General features: G+C 41.8%; 1 protein-coding gene across 1 annotated transcript in view; it reads right to left on the bottom strand.

The window, feature by feature from the left end:
• Positions 1-18,453, bottom strand: part of dchs1b (dachsous cadherin-related 1b) — an 83,859-nt gene extending 65,406 nt beyond the window's left edge. The window contains exons 1-4 of the mRNA XM_087847326.1: positions 17,924-18,453; positions 3,900-4,745; positions 3,618-3,815; positions 2,180-2,953 (exon numbers count right to left, since the gene is read on the bottom strand). Coding sequence (XP_087703452.1) covers positions 2,180-2,953; positions 3,618-3,815; positions 3,900-4,727 — 1,800 coding nt within the window. The 5' untranslated portion in view covers positions 4,728-4,745; positions 17,924-18,453. The remainder of the gene's footprint in view (positions 1-2,179; positions 2,954-3,617; positions 3,816-3,899; positions 4,746-17,923) is intronic.
• Between the last annotated feature and the right edge of the window lie 1,598 nt (positions 18,454-20,051).

Here is a 20,051-nt window from a genome sequence, read left to right as displayed (position 1 = left end):
TAGCCAGCCAGGCCAGCGTAGTAGTTCCAAACTCCAAACAGTGATTGCTAAATATTGTAAATATTTGTACAATTCTGCCATTGTCTTAACTGTGTGGAGCGTGACAAATCTCACAAACGGCTAATCTGTGCCAAATAACACCCTAAAAAAATATGTAAACTGAATCCAAGCAGGCCAGCTGACCCAAATCTCGACTTTCCCACTAGCTGACAGTGTAAAAAAATGATGCAAGTGAATTACAATAATTAAATGGCTCAAGAGTTGGGAGTTCGCCTTGTAATCGGAAGGTTGCCGGTTCGAGCCCCAGCTTGGACAGTCTCAGTCGTTGTGTCCTTGGGCAAGACACTTCACCTACCGCCTACTGGTGATGGCCAGAAGGGCCGATGGCGCGATATGGCAGCCTCGCTTCTGTCAGTCTGCCCCAGGGCAGCTGTGGCTACAACTGTAGCTTGCCTCCACCAGTGTGTGAATGTGTGTGTGAATGGGTGGATGACTGGGTGTGTAAAGCGCTTTGGGGTCCCTAGGCGGGACTAGTAAAAGCGCTATACAAATACAGGCCATTTACCATTTACCATTTAAATGATCAGTTCAAAACATATCTGGAACAGGATTCATTAAGCTATGATGTCAGGTCTCAGATTATTTTGTGCGCTTGTGTGTCCATGTTTCACTGGCCAAGAAAAAAGTTAACACCAGCTGCCATTATACTGAAAAACTGCAGCTCTTGTGGGGAGACTCTCGCCTGGAGTTTCTCGGCACAGATGAAGCAAGCACTGAGGAACGTGCCGGAATGACTAAATCAAACCTTATTCAATCTCTCTGGCACACTGGAAAACTACCCGTGATGTCTGGCATGGGATTAGCCTGCACCTAGTGCCAGAATAACTGCCGGCTAGGATTAGAAAGAAAAAAATCAGTAACAGTTGATTACAACTGTTGCAACAACTGGAATGAGGGTCTAGAGGGTTCATTATTAGTGAATAATAATGCAAAAGGGCAGGCTAATTGAGGACAAAGTACAGGGTTCAGACAAAATCACCGCCTGGATCTGACTGTGAAAACATTTAAAGGTTCCATCTGTGCATTTCTTGTTCTTTCTAGATATCAATCCCTCTCTCCTCTGCTGTTTTACTTCATTTACATCTTATAGTCCTCATTACATTTCATGTCTTCCCAAAGGAGCCAGCCCATATGCCAGCTTTTCCAATGCATGATAAGTGAACCTACAAGAACATGAAACTCTACTAGTCTTTCTGGTTTTAATATGGCACCAGAGCCTTTTATTAGAATCTCAGTGGTGTTTTAGGCCCAGCAGTGAGCTATCTTAAAAATTTTGAAAAAAGGGGGTTGGGGGGGGGGGGGGGGGGGGGGTTCTGCCTCATGTCAAAGCGTTTAAAACTGGCTTGTAAAATCTGCTGGTCTGATCTGTGCACGATGCCATGTTAAGACCTTTCTGGAAGACAATCTAGCTCTCCTAGAGGTCCGCCTCATATAAGAAAGCTGCTGAAATCATGACGAAAACAAGACAGTTAAGCTGAAGCGAGGTACTGCACCGATACCAAGGGCTCACCCCACATTTCTGGCTAAGTTACCATGGCAATCCTACGAGGTGAGAGAGAGGACACACCAGAAGAGAGTAAATCTCCTCAAAGGAGCTTCAGGAATTCAGGTAAAGACTCCCTCCCTGCTTTTCTTTTTCTTCTTTCTGTTAGATATAGTTTCCCTTTAAATGAGATCATTGAATATCCCAGACTTTATGAATCACATCACAATGTGTCAGTGCTTCCAAGTGCCCCATCCATTGTGAAGCAGGACTTTGAGACTGCTTTTCACTTCAGACGTGACTTTGATTTCCAGACCACTTTATATTGATGTATAAATCAGGCCTTTGCCAGGGGAGTAATCATAGTGGGTTTTACAGGGAGTGTGTTTGTGAAAAGAGAGAGGGAATAAAGAGATGAGAGGACTGGGAAGACAGTGAATACTAGGTTTTGGCTGCGTAAGTAGGACAATAGTTTTGTGTTCAACACACTGCAAGATAGAGCTCTCAAAGAATTAAAAATGTCAGTTCCTCTACAAAATGAAGACAAGTAGAGAGAAAAATAGATAAAAGATTTATAAGTTAGAAGGAGAAGCAAAAAGCTGAGGAGAAAACTTTCTCTGTCAGGGTTTCTCCTACCTCTAAGAAGCAAGTCCCCGCTGGGGTGTTTTCCTTGATGGAGGTATTGTAGAAGTTGCTGGAGAACACCGGCGTGTTGTCATTAACATCCTGCAGCACAATGTCCACTTTCGCTGTCGATGACAGCGGCGGGCGTCCGCTATCCATCGCAACCACAGTCACACTAGGCGCTGGCTCTGATTCAAAATCCAGAGCAGTTGCTGTGGTAATGATCCCAGTAACTGGATCGATCGAAAACCAATCAGAGTGAGAGTTTTTGCCCTTTAGCAGGCTATATCGCACATCCCCATTGGGGCCCTGGTCCTTGTCCCTGGCAGTAACCTGAAGAACAAAGGATCCAGGATACACAACCTCAGGAATGGTTTGTCTGTACGCCTGCTGGTCAAACAGAGGGGGGTTGTCATTGACATCAGTCACCTGGATGGTGAAAGAGGACTCTGCTCTGAGCGGGGGTGTGCCAGAATCTGTGGCCATCACCCTCAGGTCATATGAATCCCGCTCTTCTCTGTCCAAGACCTGGTCAACATATATAAGGTAAATGATACTGTCCTTGGTTGTAAGAGCAAACTTCCCATCACCACCCTCAAGGGACACATTGACGTTGGCGTACTCTCCATAATCTGGGTCGGTGACAGATATCCGAGCTACATATTGGCCGGGCTGGGCTCCTTCTGAGATTCTTGGAGAACCATCCTCACTGAGGAAGATGATGGTCATAGTAGGCTGATTATCATTGTAGTCACGGACATGAATAGTCACAAATGCATTGGTCACCTGTGAAAACAAGTTATAGGATTTAGATAATTCTTCTACTGGGAATTCATCAGCGCAGCACAAGTTCTTCACATTCATTATATTAGTCTGTACTGTTGGTATGCTTAAATTGGCTATTTAAGACTAATTTAGGCTAAACATGTTAGTGGTCAGGAAAACAAGCTCCAGCAACACTTCATCATGTCACCACGTGTTGACACTGATGAAGGCTACAGACTGAAATGTGTTGGTCAAGCAATAAAGTTGTTCTTCATACTAGAGGTGCTGCTAGGCCTACAGTCACTCTTCTAAACCAAAGTGATGGAAAAACAAATTAGCTTTGACTTGATGATGGTGATAGAGGAAACTCAGGGGATCACAAATCCTGAAACAGACTAGATAGCAATGCCATACAATATTTGTCTTAAAAATGGTGAAACCAACCACAATGTGTCACTGACATTCATCATCTGGGAACCACAAAATTTAATGGAACCAGCGAGCAATCCATGTCTAGATAATAATGAATTTGGACCATCAGTATCAATCAATAGGATTCGTGCTCTTTGCGGCTCATTAGCACTTTCTATCTAATATAAGTATATAATACGATATGCTACAAACCATTAAACACACTGTACGGCTTTGTTAATGCACTATAATGAAGGGGCCACAATGCAGTTACCTCAGGGTGGCTGGCATTATCCCTGGCCTGGACCACCAGTTCATGAACCCTCTTAAGCTCATAGTCCAGGGGTTTATTCAGAGTGATGACCCCAGACTTTACATCAATGACAAAGTAGCGTTCAGGGTCACTCTGACGTCGGTTGATTTCATAAAGCACCAGCCCATTATCACCTTCATCCTCATCTGTGGCAAACACCTGCACAGACAGCAAAAAAAAAATCCTGATGAATGTGGAGTCAAAAACATAATTTTAGAAACAAATTAGAGCACAAAAACTAACCTGGAGGATACTGCTTCCCTGTGGGAGACTTTCAGAGATAATAGAGTGGTATCTGCTTTGATTGAAGACTGGCGCGTGGTCATTTATGTCAGTCACAGTCACCTCCAGGGTCATAGATCCCATCTTCCTAGGTGAGCCCCCATCAAAAGCCTCTATTACCAGGGTGTACGATGAGCGTTTTTCCCTGTCAAGCAGTCCATTGACTACCAGGTCTAGATATAGCGCCTTGTTAGCACCTCTCTTGGTCTCAAGTTTGAATGTCTGGCCTACATTGCCCTCACGAATAGCATAGCCTTGGGTGGTCAACTGGTCCTTGTCTGCATCGGTCGCTGGCTCCAGAGAAAACCTTGTGCCCACAGCTGTGTGCTCAGGGATCTTAAGAACAGCACTCTTTTTTGGGAACACAGGTGCGTGGTCATTGATGTCGTTGACAGTGATTGACACTTCAATAGTGACCCCGGTCATTGTAACAGCAATGAAGTTATAGTGGTCCCTCTGTTCACGATCCAGACGGCGTGCAGTGGTAATGATGCCTGTGGTCTCGTCAATATTGAGGTCATGGCTGACACCTGTGCCTTCGTGGTCCGAGATGAAATAAAGACTTGCAGTTTCACCAGGCGGTAACCCAGCACTGATGTCCCCAACAATGGTCCCTGCCGGTTGCTCTTCATCCAGCTGGAGTTCTAGTGCACCGAGAACAGTTGTTGTCTGGACCAGAACAAGGATGACACAGAAATAAAAATAGACCTTCTGATGCCAAAGACGTGAGCGCACACAGGGTTCACTGACCCAAGACCTCCCTCTTGACCCTTTACTTGTTATCGGCATGGCTGGGTTCTAAAACTCCTGGAAGAAAAGAAGAGAGGGAAGAAAATATTAGCCACAAAAATATGACTTTTTAAAAGTGCAGGTATATTTTATTAAACCTGAATTGAGCAAGTGTACAGCGCTTTTCATTCTCTATTGAAAATTCCCTCTTGAAAATTCACTTTAGCTGTTTTGCATGAAACAAAAAGAGAATGTTCATTTCTTTTTTATTTTCACTGAGTATGTATCTTAAATCCCCACATGACAAGGTGCTAACACATTTATAGTGGTATAGAACAGATATTAAAGACACTGCCTGATGAATTTCAGCTTTTTTCCCATAAAATAGATATATATAACATTTTAGACAGAAGTTTCCAGCTGGATCTGGAAGCACTGAAAGAGCATGACAATGGACGTCTGAGTCTGTCCAGGATCCACAGTGGGTTGGACCAAACTGAGGACAGTCATAACTTATAATTATCCACAGGATAACAACTTTTATCCACTGGGTGACAATATCTTAAAGTGGGCAGAACATAACACACTGGGAATTAAGATCTGTTTGTCAAATGTTTTATCGATAACACAGATCAGAACAGCAAATGCTTACACGCATAAATGTACAATAACGCAGAAAGCCTGGGAAAGTATGCCTATAGCTTAGCCTCTTAACCTCTCTGGTTCCCCAAACTTTAAATCATGCACGCTTCCATAAAGTATCCTCCTCGTGCTAATGCCAAATCAATGGAAGTAATGATGAACAACTGTCCACAAACCCCTGCAGAGTCACACGCTTCTTGCTAGCAACTGTTTATGCTTAGCCTCTTGTGCCAGAAAGTGGTAAGGTACTGTAGGTCTACTCCAACACATGACATGTCGACAGCAGGAACCTTAATCACAAGATTTTCAAAGTCAAACTAAAACTCACCTGACAGTGTTTTAAGCTAACCTGCGGCATAACCACCATCTGGTTCTTCCAGCAAGTTAAAACAAACACCAATAATTATCTGCAAATGGAAACTGACCCAGTTTTGACACATACTTTTGCATACTAGCATAAAATCCTGGAAATACGCTCATAAATGTTCTGGCAAGTTTAACCGAACAAGTTTAACTGGACTCTCACGAGATAGATGCACGTTTTACCCCTTGGCGAAGTCTACAAATATTTAGATTACTTTCAAAATGAGACCAATTGTTTATGCACGTTCCACTCGTATTTATAAGGGAAGATTTATTGAGCATGTAACTCTTCAAAACATCCTGCAATGAGGAGAACCGTCCAGCCCTGACACAACTCATTCATCACACTTTTGAGACCAGAGAGATGATGCTTTAACAATATTCTACGGCGATCTGAACATTAATGCCTAAACTCTCTGGAATGTGAATGATTCCTGCCCCTGTTGCTGTTAAATTATCAAAACTATAAATGTGCGATGCAGGCAAAAGGCCAGTAGCAGACTGGAAACAAGTTTTCAATGGCGGGCGGTGGCCCTTGCTGGATGGCCATATTCACCAAAAAAAATCACTCCCACAGTGCATGTATAATCTGGACAGTTAACTTTAGGAATGTCTTTCACCTCTAGAGAAAAAGCCAGCCTGCTGCTGGCTGCAGATTTCGCACATACATTAAACTAAAGAATTCATAATCTCACACACAAAAGGACCATAGACTTACCCTTTTGAATGACTGCTATCTCATATACAATAATCAGAAGGAAATGAGTTTCTTGATAGTAGTTTAGATTTACAAGTCTCCTTAAAAACTTTTAAGTATGCATATGACACAAATAAAACACATAAACAATATTTTATGTGATGAATCCTCGTGCTATCATCCACTTTACCAGTCTTTCTACTGACTCTGACCTGCGGTCATTTATGAGGCCTCTGAGGAGGAAAGATTAATAAAGGCTATAGCTCCACGGGGACTGGGGAAGGGGACACTGATACTGGCCCCTCTGACTGACCCCTACATCTGGTACAGACGGCTGCTCTGGACAGTTGCTGCACTCCTACACAATGCTCAAGCTGAGCACATGTCTGCACACAAAGCCCTTCTTTTGTTGTCTCTGTGTTTCAAAGTAGTTGTCAGTGTTTGTGTCTGTCTGAAACAAGACAAAAAGAGAGGAGAGGGAGAAGTTGAAAGAGGTCTGGGAGACAATTAGGGGTGTGATGATAAAACAAAGCCTTTTAACTGCAGTGAGGGAAACTCAGAGTCATAGCTTGGGCCTTTTGAGATGTCGCTCTGATGAAATTAACTCAGTACCATAACACAGCCATTGAGCAGACCAAGGAGAACAGCATGAAAAGAACAAAGCAGAGACGTGGAAAAAGCAGATTTGGAACACAATAGCAAAAGTAACATTCATTGCAGTTTGCTTTGGCTTGGCAGGTCTGTTGCCTTTAGAGACCACTGGACTGTGCAGGCAGAACTTATGATGTCAGAAAGGGTGTATTCCAGTCTTTTTACGTCTTTTCTCTCTCACTGCTTCAGTTGAGTGTCAGTGAAAGGTAATATTGATGAACTGATCGCATGGCTGCAATCTGTCACTGTCAATGAGCAGTCTGTCCATGACATCATCTCCACCTTTGACATGGGCTGCAATACACTTGTGTTTGCTTTGGACAACACGAGCCGACGAGGGATGGAGAGTGCAGGGGCTAAAACAGAGCTCGTATTGAAAGTACTCTGGCTTTAACAAAGAGTCAGCGGAGTAAAAGATAATCACCTGATACACTCCCTCTAGTGGCTCTCTTTAAAATTATGATGAATTATGCACGGCCAATTTAAAGAGGTTTGGAATTTCTCCTAATCTTAAAAAAAAAAAAACAGAAAAATAAGACATAAACGGGTTCAAGCAGCACAACAAACAAGATTCAACCTGTCTGCAGGCTTTCATGTGTGCATGACATGTGCATGCAAGCAGTGACATCATCTGTGTGCGACCACATTGACAGACAGGGCAGACCCTTAGGGCTCCACGCAGTCTCAGCCACATTATATCTGGCATTGCACCCCCATAATCTCCTTCTGCTGTGTGCAGCCCTCAAAGCCTCAAATGCATGGGCCTCCGCTCCTAAGCGCTGCAGCCAAATAATAGAAAACCATAGCGTTTTCTATATGTGACCATTTAAAGCAGTACGGTATGTGCGCGAGGATGTGTGTAAATGTGTTTATACTATCGAAACTCAGTTGTCAGGAATAGCTTCTCCACGTGTGGTGCCATCTCCCAATCCCTTGCATGTTCTACTCCTCCTCCTCCTTCCCTCTGTCCATTCCCTCTAATGTATTTAGCAGATCTGGCTGGGCACGCCATAGTTACGCTCAGCCAAGCCAAACAGGACTCAAAGTCACAAAGTTCCAAGTAAAAATAGGCCGCTCTGTATCACCGATATCTATGCCATCTTTTGCTTTGATGGAACAGCAAAAGGGTTGCATTAAGCTGGTTTCTCAGTGGTTAAAGGGTAGGGCTTTGCCTATAGATACTTGTCACTCCTGGAACTGCTTCCGTGTCACTCAGAAAGCTGGCCAAACTTTGTGATTGACAGTCAAGACAGAAAGAGAAGAGAATAAAAGGAAAAGGTTTCATGCTGTGTCAAAAGTCAACAATAAAATGTGCCACAAAGACAGAACACTGGATACAACCATCTTTTTGCATTTTTAAAACCCCATCTGTTAAAATCTAGTGTATCATCAGGCACAAGACATGCATGCTTGATAACCCCAACATGGCAATGCTCTGGTTTGTAAAAGTGTGACAAAGCATTTTCTGTGCAAGTATACGGTTACATTTAAATGACTGAGAATGAAAGGTTAGGTCAGTTTGTAGTGAAACAGGCTGCAGCGGTCTACAGTGCCAAAAAAGCTTTGTGGGACGAGGGAAGGAGGGCTGAGTCTTGCAGGGGGTGTAGGATGGAGGAAAGCTTTGTTCTTCACTTTTTATGTCACTTGGGTTGTGTGTATGTGTGCGCATGTGTGTGTTTAGGAGCACAAAAACAATGACTGCTGTGTCCCCTTGAGTTGCCTTGCCATGCATATCTGGATATAGACGTCCTATTTCTAACCCCAGCTGTCACCAGCACTAGGCACATGTGCGTGTGAGCCGTCTGTGTGTCTTTGTGCATATTACGTGTAATTCCCTGGCTCCGCTTTTACTTTTCCTCAACTTAAGAACCTACACTAAAGGTGGATATCAATTTCAATTCATTTCCACAACTGAATCAACCCTCACCCAGTGATTCTGAAGGATAACAGCACCAGGCTCTCAGACAGCCAGACGGCCACTGTCTGGAAAGTTGCACACACACTGAAATATACATGTTTGTGCTACACCAAAATACAATCAATATTAATACTACTACTCATAGAGCGAGTTCATGACTGTGTCATATGACTGGAGTACATCACCCAAGGGATGCATGTAACTGTAAAAGCTCTCACAACCAGTGAAACGCAGCCTAATTCCAGTGTGAAGACTGGTAAGCCCTTAGTAAGTACATTTGAATTAATTATGATGGAATAAGAACCAGTTCCTTGGCACTCCTCTGCTTTAGACGTCAGTCCTAATCCATCCACAACCAGATAGTGTAAAAAAAGTGAAAGAGAATGTGCTAAAACTGGTCGGGCGTTGGTCTCCTGTGGATAGTGTTATAATTCATCTCACATATCTTATTATAATTTGAATAAAATTTCTGACTTTTAATTCTCTTCCTATCAAATTGTTACTAAGAGCTAAAAGCTCAATTACAAACTCTCTTATAAGGACTTATTTATCACACATTTATCTCAACTTTGTGAAAGATTTTGGTTTGTTTTTTTAAACTTTGTCCATAAAACGTAAAAGCTCTGGAGTTTGATTTTATCACCTTTTTCCTATGTCGAGTGACATGAGCATGGCTGCAGAGGGTGGGCAAGGGGAAGTGAGTTCACAGAGAGCACAGCAGTCTGTGCCAGGAACCTACTAAGAATAAGAATGAAGTCCATAATCTGTTTTCATTTGTGGCTTTCATGCCAAATCAAATAGAAAATGAAAAAAGTTAAAACAATAGGCTTTCTGATTGAGGATGTAAATATAAGAGAAAAAAACTGTCTAATCCAAAGGTATTTGAAAAGTTAGTTATTTGCCTCCACACTCTTATTTGGATATAAAACCATCTCATGACTTATTTAAAGGTGCAATCTGTAAGAACTTTAAAATAGATTTTGAAAAATGAAAACGCAGTTATTGTTATCGGCAGAATGTGAAGACTTAACAGCTATGAAGTTATGACAAACATGTGCAGTGCTGCAGAGATTTCTACTGAAGTTAGCATGTCAACAAGTTAGCATGTCAACAAGTTAGCATGTCAACAAGTTAGCATGTCAACCAGTTAGCGCTGGCCTACAGTAAGACTTTGAAAGTCCAGGTGGGCTAATGAGTCAATGTAGCACTCGGTCTGCTTTCAGTCCAAAATGAGAGAAAGGAGCGCCTTCAGACAAGGAGACTACATTTCCCTTTGCTAACACATGAATGTTTAAAAGGAGGCTACCCAGTCTTGCTTTTATACTTTGTCTTTCTTGAGTCTCACAGTGCACAGCCTACATTTGAGCCAAGAGAGAAAACAGCTCCATTCACACAAAAGATTGTCTGATTGTTGGCAATTTCTCTGTATTATTGTAGGGTTTTCACTTTACATTATCAAGTGCAATTTGGCGTGATATAAATAAAATTGAATTTAATTAAATTCACAGGTGACACTGGTGGATCGGAGATAGCGTTACTCAAAAAATGATTTCTTAAAGGGCTTATTCTCTTTACCAAATAGTAATAGTATCCAAATCTTAAAACTGAAAACTAAATTGGCAATAGTCTATCATTTGGATCTGGCTCTACATATATATACTTTCTATTTTGCTTTGTTGTCAATGTATCGGGTCACATCCCAAAAATACACTCCGCAACACACACACATTCTTCTATGAGCTGGGGCAGAATAAAACCAATAACAGCTCTTGGGAATCACTGCCTAGCTACATATTCTGAGCATTACTTAGACTTACTTATCTGTAATTGTGCTAAATTCCTAGAAGTCATTACTGGCTAAAGTTTCGAGTCCATTTAAATTTAGTATGCTGCTCCAAAAATAGACAAGTTACGCTTTAATTTTTGCAGATTACTACTTAAATTCTTACTTCAATGGGGATACCAGCTGAAGCAAAAAAATGACTGCAAAAGACAGAACTCTGCAGCACCAAGATGACAATTCAAAGCTAGTGTGATGACTCAAGATTTGTTTATTTACTCTCACAGAGGCTGTCAAGCCAGAATGCAGACACACGCAGTTACAAACTACACCAGGTCCCCCGTGACAAAACGTCCTAGATTTTACCGGCCGACAGAGAACGGCGCCGTGCAGATGGAAAGAGCAGAGAAAGAAAAGAAAATAGAGATGCAGCAGAAGAAAAGTTTGATTCAGAATAGGATTTTTTTTAAAGAAAACGAAACAAAAAAGTTAGTGTGAGCGAACGCACAAATGCAGACTGACATGTACACACATAAATAATGTACCCTGTGGACCATCTGTGAAGCCATGGAGCAAGTGAAAACACAGCCGGAGCTGCTTCGCTCACCTCTTAACCTTCAAGGCCAAGTGAACGTGCAGTGAGCTTAGCTCTTCTGATGAATATGTGTGTTTTTCTCAAGGTTTTAAAGGTTTTCTGAAAGGTTTTTGAAAAAAAGAGCAGCATAAGAGAGAATTCAGTATGAAAATAAGACAAAAGACAGAGGGGGAAAAAAGCAAACAAAAAAAAGATTATGTGGTGAAACGTTTAATAAAGTGAAGCAGCAGCTGCCACCTACATCACTCGCTGCCCCTCACCAGCAGAGCATGTTTAATATCCCATATGGGCAAGGTGTCGAGCTGAACCTTATCCATGACTATGTCAAACAATATTACACTGCAGGTGAAATGAAAAAAAAAATACCATGACAGGAGCTCATGCATTCCTCTTTTTTATTCGTGGTTTGCATTTTGAGCTCTGTACATGAGAAGAACATCTATTTTGTCCAGTGAAAAGAAAACACTGACTGGAAGCAATTAAACATTAGGAACTATTGTTGAATGTGGAAGACATTAAAATGTAACAACAGCGACTTAATGAGTCCATTACAGAAATATTGTTACACTGGAAGTTTTTATTCATAGTTTGTATGTTTTATTCATTATTTCTGGATGTTATTATTAAGTAAATCCATATAATTACCAATCACTGTACACTTTATTATGTTTAAATGAAAACCTGAACAAATAAATTCCATTGTTGATTTATATATATCTGTGTCTATCACTAACACCCACACATACTTGTGAGAACACTTCATTGACTTACTTTAATTCTCTAGAGGCTTATCCTAACCTTAAATGCCTAACCCCGACCTTTAACCCCTCTTCAACCCAGTCGTAATTCTCGGCCTAAAACTTTCAAATGAATCTTAAACCTTCTGAGGATTAAACCTGGTCCCTGTAAGGGAGGTGTACGAGGCAGACTTTTGTCCCAACAAGTGATGAAGCGCAGAGTGTTATATCAGAAGACTCACAGAATCAGCTAATGAAGAAAAAGAGGAAAAGTCCAAAGACAAAACACTCAGCTGGTAGCCAAAACATGGTTAGTAAAAGGGAAACGGCACACTGTCTTGCAACACATACACAATGAGATACACAAGCGAATGCACACTTTAATCTCCTTCTGTATTCCATCCAATGAAATAATCAGAGACATGGCCTAACGGCAAGCCAGGCACAAAGTCGTATCAGGTCATGTTATTGTTTCATAAAACACATAAATATTAATCATGGTGATAAAAATGTTTTGTTGAAAACCTCGCCAGCTATCAGAGCAATTTCTTAGGGTGAAGAAAGGTCAATAGCTTTGTTAAAAATAAAAAAATAAAAACCTAAAGAGAGACATTGAACTTTGGTTCTTGTCTGGCGACTTATCTGGGAAACTATCAAAATGTGTAATTACTCATCTGTAGCTGAGGACAGCGCCTTGGCCTATAAGTTATTAATTTCTCCATCAACTCTTGGGCTGGTGGTGCGCCGACAGCTGTTCTCCAAAGAAAATGCCTTTGTATCATGTTTCTCCATTATATTTCTTGTGGTAAGCCTGGGAATTAAAACTGTCTATCTTTTGTTTTCAATTTGTTCAACACAGTTGAACAGGCATCCAAACACATCAATTATGTGACGCTAATACGACAAAATTAAACACTGACAAAAAAGGCTGATGAGATAGACAGCCTGAGGCTTCAATAGAAAGCTTAATGCATGAAGCTCACTCTTTGACATAAAAGTTAACAACAGACAACATTTTTCACAACCTTCAAGGCTGCTTTTCAAATTTTTCAAACTTCATCAAATTCTCATTAACTGAGGTCAAAATCTTTTAAATGGTAAATGGACTGGTACTTATAAAGTGCTTTTCTAATTTAATTGAGCCCACAAAGCACTTTATGCTACCCTTTATTCACCCAATCACACACAGATTCGTGCAAGGTCCTTTTTCAGAGGTGTGTAAGTGTGTGCAAATGTCTAAAATTTGCACATGCACTCACACGGATGCTTCGGGGGCTGCTCAGGGTTCAGTATCTTGTCTAAGGATACGTTGATGCACAGACTAGACTAGACAGGGATCAAACCCCCGACCTGGTAGATGCCCCACTCAACCTCCACTCCCACACTCCTGCACCTTCTACCTAGGAATATCCACATCTACTGATGTGGATCCAGATTCCTTTTCACATAGTTCACATATAAAAAGTGTCTAAGTTATCAAGAGCCCCAAAAACTTTCTTCCCAGCCAACTTTTTTTTCTTCCCTCCTTTTCGTTCCACACCGCCCACACACACATCCAGCCATGAATCCCTTAGCTTGCATAACACATTGCTTCACCTGAGCTGCGATGCCCTACACAGCTCTCAGCTCGCCGCAAGTGTTTGAAGTTACCAGAAGCTCAGATCATCTCACTTACTTCATTAAAAACACATGAGACGCTACACAGACAGCTTCTCTCTTCTTCCCCGCTCGCCGTGCTTGACTGTGAGCGCAGACACTCCTTATCCATAAAGCGCTCACATGGGCAGGAGCCAGTTACCGCATTTCATTCATCTTTGTTCAGAGCCTAAATTCATCCCTTCGTGTGTCTAATGAAATGAATACATCACTTCATTCCAATACATGAGTAGAAGTGGAGCATTTGCCAGTACTAATCATCTCCTCACTGAGGGAGAATCAATAAAACAATCTCAGCAGAAATCTTTCTGCTATTATCTAAGGCTACAGTGCTGCAAAGATAACAAATTACCTAACTGCCACTAATAGTGTTATACACATATGTACATGAACGAAGTTTAAGTTTTGGACTGTTGAGTATTAGAATATTGAAAATTATAGAAGGGTTTTCTAGTAGTTTCTGACAGATTAAATGGTTACTGTGTTAGTTAAGAAAACAGCTGAGAGATTAATTGCTAATTGCAAATAGTGATTAGTTGCTCCCCTAATGAGAGATCTCAGCTATAGCCACACACTTACTTTCGTGCACACACGCATGCATTTATCCATTCATCTGCTACAACAACAAGGCACCCACATTTCCAGTGGTCTGGCCGCACTTCTGGAAGTCAGTGTCACACCAACTTGAAACTTGAGACAACATAAAGCTTTAGAGGTTTCCATCTGCAGCTTCAATCAGGAATATAGCAACCCATTCAAAGCAGTCAGTATTCTAGGTCTTAATCGTGAATCAGCTAAAAGCCTGATGTGCAGCCACTCAGTTTATGGGATAATGTTTGATGTTGAATTTTAGGATGAGAGTGTAGCAAGGTAATGCATTTCAAGCTTAGCGCATTGGTAAAGTAGGGAAACTGGTCCAAAAGCAATGCAGAAAGCCTCTTCTTTTTTTTCTCCCCATTTGTCTGTAATCTTTCATGTTCGGTTTATCATTACAGTAGGATCCCCACTGCCAGGACAAAGACCATGAATGAAGACAGCAGTTCAAAATATGGGTTTCAGAACAAACCAAAAGCTCAGCGTCTGACAGGAGAGTCAAGCCACTTCCTTTGAATGGTTGAGACTGTCCTACAGTAATATCTTCTCCAGTGCCACAGATAAATGGATTTTCATTCCATACATTGAAAGGTAAGATCTGTTTTTCCCAAACGGGGACAGACTACAGAGAACTCTGAAAATAGTTTTCAGTGTGAGCTCAAAGATGAGGCATGACTTTGGATGACTGACTAACGGGGGTTTGATTAAGTTTGCTAGTATATTCATAAGATAAGCAAGTCTATGACCACACAGTGGGAAGAATAATCTTGTACTTCATAACTCAAAAAATATCTTCCGCAGTTGCAGCAGCAAGAATGCGGCTGTTCTACACAGAACTGAGATTTTCATTTTGGGTAATCCATGCACATGTAAGCCAGGATTTAAAGTGGGAAAATTTCACAAATCATAATGATAACAAGATGACCAACTTGGCGATTGTAGCTGTTAATCAAGACGTGGGATTATAACAAAGAACAATCGAGGAGTAGTTAGCAGATGAGACTCCTGATCAGCAGAAATCTTTCTTCTAACTCTACTAGTAAAGCTATTAATAACAGTCTGGCTTTCCTGTGTGGATGGTGATGCAAACAAGAAGTGACTTTCCAGGAAAACAGAGCTACTCCCTCACACAGCACTGCAGCCTACAACTGCTTATGGTCTACACCCTCCGTAATAAATTAAGATGGCATTAAAGTCCCAAAATATTGGGTCTTTGGCTTGTGTTATGTCTACGATGGCAGACTGAGAGGTAAATAAAAACACCGACACAGACTCGAGGCAGCAGCAGCATGCAGTGAGTAAAAAGATGGAGGGTAAATATTTAACACACGAGCTACTCATCGTGGAGCCAGAGAGAATGGAAACAACCTTTGCTGTTTATGTTTGTGTTTGTGTTTTGCTGGCTGGTAGTGCGTCTGCATCATATTTGCATACCTGAGAGAACACGAGTCTAACTTGGCATTTATCACGTGTTAGGGTTTGTTGTGTATTTGTGTGTGAGTGTGCGTGCAAGAGGAAGAGTTAGATGGAGAGGAGTCTGTGAGTCACTTTCCGATATTTGTGCTCAGACACTGATTTCACATGCTTGAGAAACAAAAACACAGGAAAAAACAGTTCTGGGATACAATTAGATTTTTTTTTTTTTTTTTTTTTTGCTTCAGAGGCATCATTTGGATGGGGAAGATATTTTCAGTTTTTCTCACTTCGCTCTCCCTCATTGGCAGCACTTGGTGGTTTGAGATGATGAGCTGAAACACAAAAGATTTACCCGCTACAGTTTTCTCCGCAATACTGTATGTGTATTGTTTTCGCAATCTTTTTTTTTTTAAAATCAGACAGTGAGAAAAGAGTTATGGGATTAAATCACGCAAGTAATGAAACCTGACTGGGAAAAGAAGTATTTTTCTCTCTTATGTGGCTTTTGTGGGAGTTGCAAAGAGGACAATGGTGTATACAGTACTAACAGAATTTCAGTGTCAATGTGGGTGGCAAATGCACAATTTGATTACCCTGTGTATTTCAGGGTAAACTCCCAAACATTGCTTGAGATTTGCAAAAAAAGGAATAAAGCGGTAGCTTGGACATTCCCTTAAGGAAGAGCATTAGAATGAACAAGGAGTTTCCTTAAAGGAAGAAGAAAAAGAAATTGATGACAGCTCAAAAACCAAAATGGAACAATATTTGGCTGTATGTCAGTGTGATTCAGATGTAGGATTTCAAGATTGAAGAAACAGAATGAACCCCACCCAGCATCAAATTAAAATCTAATCCAGCCTCCAGATGTACTCCTCTTGCATCAGGGAGCATGAATTTACCAGGAGGAGATAAAAACAACTGTGAAAATAACCCGGGTTGTTTAAAATCCTTCTCCTGCGAAGAAGGATCAGTTCTGCCGAGCAGCTGATGTGAATAATTATAAGTTGTTAGTATAAACTGAGGCTCTGCTCAGTTGTAGCTACTAGTGGCACTAGATATGCATATGGTTCCTGTTAGAAAAATGTCTTGCTGCACGCCTCATCACTCTGCAAGAAACCAAACTCTTGCTGTTTTTATGCAGACCAGAGGCTGTCTCTGAGGTCAGTGTACTGCAAGGCTAGAGCACATGGGACGATGTAAGTGGATAGTGCAATAATGCAAACATCAGTATCCCCTGCATGCAGCAGAAAACCAAGTGCCGAGGAGCTCAGTGGACACCAGATATGACTGGAATAAGTATTGTGGTAAGGAGTTCAAATATGCCTGTGGGTTCCCATTTTTAGCTTTTGGCCATGTAAACATATACAGACAGAAATGGCTGAAATAACAACACTTTTATGTTAGAGGGGAAAAAGTTAGATTGAGTCAAAATCTGTTTGCCGCATAACAAAACTGTCATGAGCAGTCCAAACTAAACTAAAGTATACAGTCCATGTCTACTGAGAGAGTCCTGCTCCAGTCTGAGGTTCTGTTTTCATAATCAGAAAAGCAGAAATGAGGAACTACAGCAGCATTTGCAGAGCAGACCCTATGTGTGCCTTGCTCAGTGGTACACAGCAATATTTAAAATTCTTTCCGCTAGTGATGCCTTGCGGGCATTTTTCATTGTCACACCCGTTGGTCTCCCTGAGAAATACTTTTAACAAACGCTGACCCACTTTGTGCACTTCATGGTGTTTCCCATTGAGTGGTTCTGTCGTCCCTCCAAAATAAAAAGAGTAGCTACTCTGAGCCTGCCAACACTGTGGAAGAAACCACTGACTTGCCGTTACCAGCTCCATAAAGCGTAATTAGCTTGTGTGGTAGTCGACCGGATTGGCCGCTTTTTCATTTCAAATGGGGATGAATCACTCTTTTTTCCCATCCTCTCTGACTGGGAATCAATAATCAATATTAAGTTACAGTGCATCACTGTGATGCGCTGATCCTGTGCTACTTTTGTGTCTCTCTAGTATAGCCTTCCACAGCACAGTACAGAGATCAGCTATCAGCCCATGCACGCAAGGTGCAGATGCAGGGTGCATACCCCTCTGCATGGGAAACCACCAGCCTCCTCCCAGTAAGAGACTGTCTGCCTGCATTTATTCTTTATTCTTATTCCGTGAATGAGACATCACTGTTTAGATAAGTAAAAAGCGATCACTTACACTCATCGGACCCCCGCTGCTCTGGATGTGCACCCTGGATATCCCCTTCACAACCTGATTAGTATGCAAACGGGTTTTCCAATCCCTCACAAACGACAGACAATCCGCCAGGACAGAATCTTGAATGGAATCTTGCTGGCCAGCTGGACTAGGCTTTTTGATGTTCCATAATATCAACGCAAAACGCCAGTAGTGCTAATTCCACAGACGCTCTAATCCCGCTGACCGACAGGTTGGGTATTCCACAGGGAAGGGTTTTTATGCGTCTCCGTCCCCGAGTCAGGTGAGCGCGTTTGGATCAGCTGGGAAGCTGCACGGCTTCTTCACTATCTGCAGCAGAAAGGAGACGCTTGTGGTCCTCTGCACAGTCTCTCGTTGATCTTCAGTGTTTCACTTTTCGCTTCTCTCTCGCTCCCTGTCTCTCCCTCTCTCTCTCTCTCTCAGCATCCAGTCATTGAGACACGGTGCTTTTTGGATGTGTGTCTGTGCGTGTTGAGACAGAGTCGCTTCAGGGTACAGTGCACCTCACCAACCGAAAGCCGAATCGTCCGCCACAAGGCCCAGCCCCCTACTCAGCTCCATACCCTCCTCCACCTCTTCCTTCCTCCTTCACTTACTTGGATTGCTAATTTATTCGGGTAGCTACACAAAAGGGGGGACAGACGTGAGGGAGGCTGTGAAATACAGTAGGGAGAAAGACTGGAGAGCAGACTTTGGTGCCCCCCAGCTCCGTTCAGTGGAAGTGGCCAAGTCTTTGAAACAAAGAAGCGCACCATGCGCCATCAAAGCACCAGTCATTATGCAGGTCCCTGTATATATTTTTCCATTTTAACCTTTCTGATCCTTTTTATTAATGACGAAAAATTAGAATCATAGCCCATGTGATGGTGATTCGGGAATGCGGTGTTCTCATGAATATCTAATTGTACTAGCATTTAAATTCCAAGTTAAAATGGTAATAATAAAATGATTATAGTTTACAGTTAAATAAAATTACCAATTACTTATATTTATGCAATTGAATGACACTTTTACACTTCACAACAATGCCTTAAATCCTTTTTTTCATATGGGAGGAAATACTGTTACATATGTAACCAAATTTATTTTTTGAAGTTGTGTTTAGGGTAATTGATGAGATTTTACACGCATCTCAAAGCTTGTGACTATAACCTGCAGCAGATCAGGCCGGGCTGAGGTTCAGACACATATAGACCACACAAGCATGTGTGTGCATGTACACGCACACACACACTACTAGAGTCAGCAAGATGAGAGTCATTCATCACCCCAGATTTTAGGTCAAGCCTCTACCTGCATCACTGAAGCAGAGCAATGGAGGAGAGGTAGATGAGGGAGAGCTGTGTTGCAGGAGAATGTGTGAACAGGGGGCTTGTGGGAGTGGTGGTGGTGTCAAGGACAGCAATCAGTCAGTCCCCTCTTGGTTTAGGAGTCCACCAGAGATAGATGTGTTGTTGCAGTCAGTATAGGGGAAGTGGTACTTTAACATTTTTACCACTAAGTGTTATATTTAACCACAGCGAGTGGGACGTGATGGCCAGACACCATGGACTCAAACCCAGTGAACTCTACAACAGACCCAATTTACACTAAAAACTGTTTGGTTAATGGCTAAAGCAGGCAACAGTGATTTATGAAACACAAACAAGCATAATCTCCCCAAATTATGATGTTTGTCACTTTGTGATTGAACCATAAGTCATGGCAGTAGTGCAGTGTGCTAACGTTAAAGTATTATCTTATACCAGATGGAAGGAGAACAGGACGAGAACATAAGAAATTCACCTATCACATTTTATGATGTTGTTTGAGTGTTAGGTAAAAGAACCAGTTGATCCCGTGTAAAAAAGAAATGTATCCTGGCTGAATCCGAGGCCACAAAATCACTTGAACTGGATATGACACGGGATATAAAAATCTATAAAAACAGGCACAATTGTTGCCTGGAAGTTATGAGCTCAGTACTTACCATGCTGGGTTTGAAAAGCTCTGACAAGTTTAAAAGGTGCAAAGTCGTGATCGGTTCAGACAAAGGTTTGCTCTCTGAGAATTAACTTGAAACTGTTAGGAAAATGATACTGGTGGCTACTGGGCAGCATATATGTGG

The sequence above is a fragment of the Neolamprologus brichardi genome, chromosome 10 (assembly GCF_056152115.1).
Source record: "Neolamprologus brichardi isolate AB-2024 chromosome 10, ASM5615211v1, whole genome shotgun sequence".
NCBI classification, from domain to species: Eukaryota; Metazoa; Chordata; class Actinopteri; order Cichliformes; family Cichlidae; genus Neolamprologus; species Neolamprologus brichardi.
The sequence above is the reverse complement of the archived record's forward strand: the minus strand, read 5'-3'. Positions and strand labels throughout refer to the sequence as shown.